General features: G+C 44.4%; 1 protein-coding gene across 1 annotated transcript; it reads left to right on the top strand.

Annotated features, from left to right (window-relative positions):
* The first annotated feature begins 3,636 nt into the window (after positions 1 to 3,636).
* On the top strand, positions 3,637 to 8,573 carry LOC121863666 (DNA-directed RNA polymerase II subunit RPB1-like). The gene is made up of 3 exons (XM_042362418.1): positions 3,637 to 3,668; positions 4,371 to 5,215; positions 8,138 to 8,573. Exons 1-3 carry the CDS (start codon positions 3,660 to 3,662, stop codon positions 8,382 to 8,384), a joined length of 1,101 nt encoding a protein of 366 aa, XP_042218352.1. The 5' UTR covers positions 3,637 to 3,659; the 3' UTR covers positions 8,385 to 8,573.
* The last annotated feature ends 1,532 nt before the right edge of the window (positions 8,574 to 10,105 follow it).

The raw sequence follows: 10,105 nt of genomic DNA, 5'->3' as shown, positions 1-10,105 counted from the left end.
ATCCACCTCCCCTGTTGCGTTCTGAGCTATTATGCGGTCCGTGAGGTCTGCCATGAGCTTAACTGAGTTTTGATGTTCGGTGGCAGCAATCTCCTCTGGATTGGTGAATCCCATTCCTCCTAGTCTCGGTGGTAGTGCAAGGAGTGATCTTTCTGCTGGGGTTAAGTGAGGGTGTTTCACTAATTTGGGAATGAAAATGACGCTGATAGCTTCTTCCAGAGGGTGGAGGAGGGGTCCGATATCAGGGATAGTGCGCATCAGGTAGTTCCAGCGATGCTTGACTCCATGGGTTAATGCAGCAAAAGCCGCATGTGGCTCTGTGTTAGCAATCTGAGACAGAGCTTTGGATTTCCCAAACCCACTCTTTCATCTTTCCCGTTACGTACTCGGTCTTGAAGTCCGTCGTGCCGATTACTGCGTCTATGTGTCTTTGGCCATCCTTTGTTATTTTGACCTCAATTCCACCGAACACCTACATTGCCCGTTCATAATGTTTTGGCTTCACAATGAGGAAGGACTTGCTGGCGTTTGGGTGGTACCTTATTTGTAGGCCTCGTGATGTTACCAGGTCTCACCACTTTTTGATGTCTTCCACTTTTCCTGCTCCTGTAAGGTCATCAGCGTACGCCACTTGCTTGACCTCAGTTGTTTCAAATTTGATTGTGTGTTGGAGCATTGCAACAGGGCCCCCCTGCATTGTTCCCTCGGTTGACTGTATGATGGTATCACCTTTTAGAGCCTTGTTGTTTACTATATAGAGGTTTGATGGATTCCTATAGTAGTTTTCAACATACAGTGCAAAGCTTGGACACTTGATCTTGATGTTGTGCAGTGCTGCCTTGTGGTTAAGTATGTTGAATGCGTTTGAAGAGTCCACCAGGAGAACGGCCTCACAATCACGCTGCTCACATATCGTTCTCATGGCGTGAATGGCAGCTTCCCCTCCAGCCTGGTGGCCAGCACAAACTTGCAGGTTCCCTGCTGCTGCCTTGACATCATCCTTTACCACCTCCATTATGCATTTTCCGATGATCCGCCTCAACACTTCTCCCATCCCTATAGGCCTACATCCTGAATTCTTATCCAGGGGAATGAGGCGGCAGGCCGTCAGAGCATGGAGGTGTTGGCAAGGACGGCAGTGGCAGTGCAGAGATCGCTTGCTACAGGGCCAAACTTGTAAGTGCTGAGGATGACTCTCCAACCGTTTGCATCCAGACCTGAAGGGCCGGCACCTCCTCGAGTCTTCAGTGCCTTTTTCCACACCATCCCTCCTGTTATTTTCTCGAACAGGACAGCATTTGGTGGGATATAGTCACCCTGGAACCTGATGCCTTCGTCTTCACTTGCAGGGGGATGTTTTTGTTTCAGTTGTTTTAATGTCTCTGTTTATTAGCAGAACCCTACCGGATGGTTCCTCTGTGAGAGATCTTACCGCCAAAGACACTTTTCCCACACGCATTTTGTTTCCAAACTTTCTTGCAACATCATCGGTGTTTTGCTTTCCGTCTCTTGTAAATTTTAGTCTCTCCTGCAGTGTTCTTGCTTCACACGGGAGATCATCAAGGACCCCATTCTGCCACATTGTTAATCTTCTCTTCATTGCTGCCGCATTTTCTTTGTGCTTAGTGTTTGTGTGTGTCCTCTGACAGAATAGATGTGGTATTATGGCCAGAATTTGAAGAGCTAAAGGGGCAAGGAAGCAGTCCTGAGTGTACTTAGTTATGAGGCGAATCATCTCCCGAATCATTTCTTTGGTGGCCGCACACTTGGGTGGTTCAAACAGGTTAGCTGGCGACCACCTGACAATTTCTGAGTAAGTTTCTTTAACCCATATGTCCGCATTTTCCATCGACATGCCATTCCACTGTGGTGGCTGTCTCTCATTCACCTCGTGGACATCTGCTACTATTGGAGCAGCGTTTATTAGTACTACATTTTCAGGTTGAATAGACTCACTGCTAACATTTAGGATATCATAGGGTGGTTGGGTCCCGGCGATATCCACTGTGGCCTCCTGTGTCGGATCCCTGCCATGTAGGTTCCGACAATTGTTTCCTTTTTTGCAAAACACACATGGTCGGTTGTTTCTCGCACTATCACAGCTAGTGCAAATGAGCAATTTTGGTTCTGGCTAGCACAGACGCAACAATGTCTTACCCGGCATAGTGTTCCGCACCTTGGGCGACAGTTACGTCCGCCTCCGACATCTGCTTTGGTCCCATACAGGAGAAAAAACAAGATTTATGAGGAAAGGGCGGAGAGGTGACAGGCTGGACTACTGTGTCCGGGTAGTAACGGCATATGTGTGTAGGCCACCTCCCCATGTGGGCGACAATCCACACATCAGAATGAAACACTGGGAGCAAGAAATTGTCACACCAAGCACTTGTTTATATATCCTTGGCAGAAATAACCACTATTTCTATGGTAGCACTGATGTAATATCAGTTATATATACTCACTTGGTCGGCCGACACTACATGAAGTGACCGTTGCTTATGGGAGGCTACCGCAAGCGTAGAACACTCGGCCCCATAGGGGCGAGAGTCTCAATGCCATCCCTGCCAAAGTAGGCCTATCGACACTGGCACTGGCACCTGCACTAGTCGTCCCACCAAATACTCACAACTCGCTACTCGCTTGGTGATCGCCGGTAAACACACGGAATATTTGCGATTAATACCGTAAGGGATGAGAAGAACCTTCGGTGACAATGCTTAGGGTGACACCCGATATTCACCGACACACTGTGAAATTCCCGCTCCCACACTCCGAATATGTCCCCTCCAATAACACTTTAGATCGGGGAGGACACTACACCACACCCACGCCGCGCTGGCCCACTACTACTACTACTACTATCATCCTCTTTGCCACTACTGTCATCTTTATCATTACTAATATCATCATCACTACTACCACTTTCACCATCATCACCCACCACTACTCTCATTGTCACCATCAGTATCAACACCATCACCACTCCTGTCATCATCATCATCATCAGTCAAAACTACCATTACTATCACCACCACCACCAACCACCACCACTCAGCAGCATTAACCGATACCACAATTAACCACCACCACTCACCACCAACTACCACCTCAAACCACCACCACTCACCACCAACCACCACCAACCACCACCACCACCACCAACCACCACCACTCCCACTACCACCACCACTCACCACCAACAACCACCACAATCACCACCACCACCACTCACCACCAACCACCACCACTATCAGCAACCACCACCACTCACCACCAACCACCCACCAACAACCACCACAATCACCAACCACCACTCACCACCACCACCCACCACCAACAACCACCACAATCACCAACCACCACCACTCACCACCAGCCACCACCACTATCAGCAACCACCACCACTCACCACCAACCACCACTCACCACCAACAACCACCACTCACCACCAACAACCACCACAATCACCAACCACCACCACTCACCACCACCACCACCCACCACCACCAGCATCGCGTCAAGGGTGAGAAGCAACACACACAGGATATGACTTGACACACTAGACCGTGGGAGTAAGGCAGGTGCGGTATATAAACAACAGGTATAATGATGTTATAGTCACTCGCTTCTACCTGCGCCCTCCACACACACACCTCCTCATGCATACCGTAAGACGTCTTCCATTGATACTTCATTTGTGGTGTATGTATGTATGTATGTATGTATGGCTACCTGTGGTGTAATGGTCAGCATGCTCGCCTCGCAAGCAGGCAGCCCTGGTTCGATCCCCGGGCAGGGTAAGACTATGGACAAGTTTCTTTACGCCATTTCCCTCTGTCTACTCAGCAGTAATTGGGATCCTGGATGTTAATCGATTTTCGGATCGTGTTTTGGGGTAATGGTTAGTCATGCAGCTGGTTAACTCAGGCTGTGGTTGATGTGTTGGCGACAGTTTCTAGTTTCTACACCTTAAACAGCCATCCTCGTAACACAAGGGGCAACTATTATGTATGTATTTATATGTAATACATTATCATCACTGACAATTGTTTTTGTTTTCATAGTTCAAATAATAATTAAATCTTTGTTCACCTGGAAATAAATCAAATGCCATGAGACGACGGACTTTAATGAGTGGAGGAAATAACACTATCTTATTATATTTCACTTGAGTCAGGTCACATCTCACGCCAGTAATGACCTTTTCGATGCTGTGTCCTTGACCTTTGACCTTTAATATCCCTAAAACATAACACACACACGCACGCACACGCACGCACACACACACGCACGCACGCACACACACACACACACACACACACAAACACACACACGCACACGAAGGGCTATAGTTATTTCCATATTTACAGCTGGTGATGGTGATGGTGGCGGTGGTCGCTGCCAGTCTGGATGATCCTCCTCAAAGTCGGTCTGGCTATTTCATCCCACAACCGATAACTCACTTCGAAGTCCATAACCAGCCTGCCCCAAAATCTGTCCCGAGTTCTATCCCAATATCTACCCCAAAATCTGCCCAAAGTCCTGTCCCGGATTTTGGTCTTCACACCAACTTAAACCATGGACTCAACTTTACCCCACGAATTGTACCAGACTTTGCCCTGCTCCCTGGTCCAGAACCTGAACCTACCCCTGCCCTAAATACGGCCCCACGCCTTACTGTGCGCCATGCTTCGAGTCCCACCCAACGCCTGGCTCCAAGTCCTGCCCCTCGCCTCGCCCTACGACCTGTCTCCCTGCCACGCTTTGCCACACCACCTTCTCAACTTCTCAGGCGCCCCAACCTCTCCCCACGCCTTAGATTACGACCTACTTTCACCTCTCGTAGGCGCACCTACTCTAGACAAAAGCCTACTAAACCCATTTATTCCGATCCTAAGCCCATTTACTCTCACCCTAAACCCACTTATTCTCACCCCAAACCCATTTATTCTCACTCCAAACCCAATTATTCCGACCCTAAACCCACTTATTCCAAACCCACTTACTCACACCCCAAACCCACTCATTTCGACCCCGAACCCACTTCCACGAGACCTAATGAAGTCGTACCCATATTGGTCGACGATCGGGTCCAGCCATCAGCGGGGTCCTACAGCTTCAGATCAGAGACAAGTGACGGTGTGAGGCGGCAGGAGAGCGGGAAGGCTGTAGGCGGTGTTGAGGGACCTGTAAACACCGTCTCCGGGTCATACTCGTGAGTTGAAATTGAGCTTTGACGCATTGCTAGACCTGTTAAGTCGATTTAACCTAAGCTAACCTACGCTGATTTAACATAATTTAACCTAACCTAATCTAATCTAACCTAACTTAATCTAAACTAACCTAATCTAACATAATCTAGTCTAATCTAATCACACCAAACCTAACTAATGTAATCGAACAACCCAATTTATCCAAATCTACCATAATCTAATCTAATCTAATCTAACCTAACCTAACCTAACCTTTCAGTATATAAGAACATAAGAATGGAGGAAACTGCAGCGGGCCTATTGGCCCATACTGGGCAGTCCCAACCTCTATCGCTCATATATCCATCCAACCTATATTTGAAGCTCCTCAGCGTGTTTGAGTTAATGGTGATGTTTGGTAACTTGTTCCACTTATCCACTACTCTATTTCTAAACCAATGTTTATCTATCTCGCGCCTAAATCTAAATTTGTCTAATTTAAAACCATTGCTACAAGTTCGCTCCTGGTTGGATAGTTTGAGTACCTTTGTAATATCACTTTGTTTAACCCTGACTTCCAATTGTATACCTCGATTATATCGCCCCTTACTCTACGTCTCTCGGGTGGAAGTGCAAATTAAGATGCTTCAACCTATCTCTGTACTCAATGTTCATAATGCCTAGGATTAGTCTTGTCATTCTCCTAAGAATTCTTTCCAAGGATCATACATCCATTCTGTAGTACAGTGACCAGAGCTGAACAGGTAATCCAAGTGAGGTCTCAAGCTCAAGATATAGTTTTAGGATAACCTCACAAGTATGGTAACTAACATTCATTTGTATGAATCCAAGTACTTTGTTAGCCTTGTTTCGAGCAAATACACATTGTTGTCTTGGTTTAAGATTTCTACTTATCATTACTCCTAAGTCTTCCTCACAGTCGGATTTCTCTATAATATCTTTGTTCATCTCATATATGGTTTCTCTGTTTACATCTCCTAGACTAAGTACTTTACATTTGTCCACATTAAATTTCATCTGCCATTTTTCAGACCATGCGAATTTTTTTTTTTAGATCTTGTTGTTTTGCGGACTCCCCATCAGATTTAATTACAGTCCCTATTTTAGGGTCGTCAGCAAATTTACTTATGTTGCTGGTTACACCTATATCTATGTCGATTAAAATAATGAAAGCCCCTCGAAATCGAGGATGGCCAGCCCAAGGGCCAACACAACAACCATACCCTAAGTTAACGAGTTGCATGACCCAGTGTCAAGGAATAGTCCGAGAAGAAAGGACAACTCACCAACTGCACTGGCTAACCATTGCCCCGGAATACAGCCGGCAAATCGACTAACATCCAGGTTCCCAATTACTGCTGGGTAGACAGAGGCAAATGGCATAAACAAACTTGCCCACAGTTTCACCCTACCCGAGGATCGAACTCGGTTCCGCTCGCTTGCGAGGCGATGATCTTAACCATTACACAACAGGCCACCCAATATTGGTTGCCCCTCATGTAACGAGGATGGCCGGCGATTATGTATATAATAAATAGCAATGGGCCAAGTACTGAGCCTTGGGGTACTCCACTAGTGGTGCTACCCCAATTGGATTTAGTGCCATTAATGCTTGCTTGCAGTTTCCTCTCCTGTAACCACGTACTAATCCATTTTTAGAATATCTCCTCCAATTTCATGAGCCTCCACTTTTCGTAATAGTCTTTCGTGGAAGACTCTGTTGAAGGCTTTGCTAAAGTCGAGGTATACCACATCATAATAGTGTCTGTTATCCACTGATTCGAAAACAGTTGAAAAGAATGTTAATAGATTTGTCACACATGAACGCCTGCTTGTAAAGCCATGTTGGGAATTATTGATCACCTCGTGATTCTCCAGGTGATTTCTAATGGAGTTTGAAATTATTGCTTCCAGCAATTTTCCTACAATTGTTCTTAAACTGATTGGACGATTGTTAGAGGATAGTGATCTATCTTCCTTCTTGAAAATCGGTATCACATCCGCTATCCTCCAGGATTCTGGTACTAAACCCGTTTTTAAGGACTGTTAAACAAATTTGCTAAGGACAAACTAAGCTCTTCCTTACATTCCTTTAATAATCTGGCAAATATCTCATCGGGACCTGGTGACTTATTAGGCTTTAACTTGTTTATTTACTTACTATAAAATTACTAGTCAATAGTAGCTCGCTTAATCTATTTTCTTCACTATATCTGTATATAGTCGGTGCCTCGGGTATCATGTTTAAATTTTCGGTGGTGAAAACTGTTGACAAATATTTATTCAGATTATTGTTCATTTCTCCGTCGTTATCTATTAGATCGCCGGCATCTGACTGTATTGATCTAATCTCGTCTCTTGTGTTAGTTTGATAATTTGGAAGAATCCCTAAGGATTTGATGTCGCCTCACTTGCTACCTTCAGTTCAATATTCTTCTTTACTTTTCTTTTTTCGGTTTTAACTCTACTGGCCAATACCTTATAATAATCTCGGAGGTAAATTTCACCACGATTTATTTTCTTATCTTTAGCTTTCCTTTGTCCATTAGTATTCTTTAAATGCTGTTGATTATTAGGGGTACAGTGGCCGAGTGGATACAATGTTCACCTCCTATCCTAAGAGTTTCCTTTCGATTCCGGGTCACTTCCACTCACTCCACCCAACTGTAGATGGTTACTTGTCTTTGCAGTTAGGGAACTAAAGACAGTCGTGTGCAGTGCCGGCCCCTCTGTCTCTGTGTATCAAAGGTTTATTAACAGTATGCCATGATCTATCTTTCTATCGGGTAGTCATGAATATTGAAATCCAAGTTCATTTGGTACACAGTTTACGTAGGCCATCTTTATAATATCTTTATATCTATCATTATTGTCCAGTATGTAAAGCTGTTCTGTAAAAGTTAAAGCTGACTGTTCTCCATCAGCTACATCCTCCCCGACGGCCAGGTGTTTGAGCTGACGTACGTGGCTGACGAAAATGGTTTCCAACCCCAGTCCTCCTCCCTGCCCTTAGCTCCCGCCTTCCCTCACCCCATCCCCGCCCATGCCCTCCACCAGATCCAGCGAGGACGCCGCCTGCATGAAGCTCGTGCCCGGAGAGACCAGCAGCTCCGTCAGGCATCGTCCCACACCTACACTACACCCACAGCCTCCCCTCCCTGGTCACCTTGACTCAACAAGATTAAGTCTAGCTATATTCTGAGTAACTATTATGCCGCTGTTATTAAAGGCTGGTGAAAAATATATGGAAAATTAATTATGCTTTCATGTCTTTTGTTTTTTAATAAGGTTCAGTACTTACGTGTTCTAGACCAGTCACAACGTTCCCTAAGCATTATTGTTATTAAAATGTGATAGAAATTCAGTATTTACCCTTTTCCCTCATGTTATAGTAATGTTAATTAGTAAATACTTGAGTGAATTCCGTGCTATTTCCTCTGTAGTTCTGATAACCTTATGCATTCAGCATTTACTGTATGTATATTATGTATGCGGTATGTATATTATGTATATATATTACGTATGTGCTCCATTTATATACATACAGCATACATAATATACATACAACATATAACACCATCCATCATCACTACAGATCGGTAAAGTAGTTTCCGAGATTCTCGTGTGGACACACAAACATACAAACAGACATACTTCTTTGTTTTATATAGATAGATTGTCTAATCATCACTACATACAACAACATCCATCATTACTACATATAACATCATCCATCATCACTACATATAACACCATCCATCATCACTACAGATCGGTAAAGTAGTTTCCGAGATTCTCGTACGGACACACACACAAACAAACACACAGAAATACTTCTTTGTTATATATATACAGTATATATATATATATATATATATATATATATATATATATATATATATATATATATATATATATATATATATATATATATATATATATATATATATATATATACATATACATATATATATATATATGTAAGAGTTAGGACAGGTAAAAATGACTCAGTAGAAAATGCTGAGAATCTGTGACGACTCTCTGCTTGGCAAGTAATGCTCAATAATTATGTGAAGAGTTGTAACAACGAAGAAAAAATGTGAAGAACAGCTTGGTGGGCTCATTTCACGTAGAACTTACGATTTGCACACCGGACCAACATGATCCCGAGCCCTGCCTTATTCACCTCCACCAAGTTCTTGGTCCTCAGACTTTTGTCTATATCAGACAGTTTAGCACGAAACTTGAAGGAGGAACCACTCCTTCGGTTACCACTAATGGTGCAGAGGATTTTCATCTCCTGGGGCTTCTTGCCGAGGGATTTCGTCTCTCCGGGCTCAGTGTCGAGGGATTTCGTCTCTCCGGGCTCAGTGTAGAGGGATTTCGTCTCCCGGGGCTTCTTGCCGAGGGATTTCGTCTCCCGTGGCTTCTTGTCGAGGGATTTCGTCTCCCAGGGGCTCATCCATTCAGATGAACTCTCCTGGGGCAGATGCTCCTTTGAGCTGGGGGACGTGGTGTGCCTCTGCTTCAAGCCGTGTTGGCTATATACCCCGGGCAACACATATACGCTAAATATCGTAAACAAAAAAAACGAAAAGTTCATTTTTACTAAAACTATAATTTTTTTTATTAAATTTTCTAATTTGGTGAGTGTAGCGAGAGGCCTGACGGATGAGGTAGCATAGCGGCCACCACACCTAAGTAACTGAAATGTGGAGTATACTGTAGTGTCGGGGGATTCCAGAGCAAAGTTCCTGTGTTCATAAATGAGCCTGGAAGACTGTGTAGCAAGACAAAGATAATAGTGAACGTGAATAAACTGTGATTAAATGAACGTCCACAGCAACAAGTACGCCATGATTGCCTATGTCGCTCCATGGCTCTTGCAAACA

The sequence above is a fragment of the Homarus americanus genome, unplaced genomic scaffold (assembly GCF_018991925.1).
Source record: "Homarus americanus isolate GMGI-L3 unplaced genomic scaffold, GMGI_Hamer_2.0 scaffold41366, whole genome shotgun sequence".
In the NCBI taxonomy this organism is placed as follows: domain Eukaryota; kingdom Metazoa; phylum Arthropoda; class Malacostraca; order Decapoda; family Nephropidae; genus Homarus; species Homarus americanus.
The sequence above is the reverse complement of the archived record's forward strand: the minus strand, read 5'-3'. Positions and strand labels throughout refer to the sequence as shown.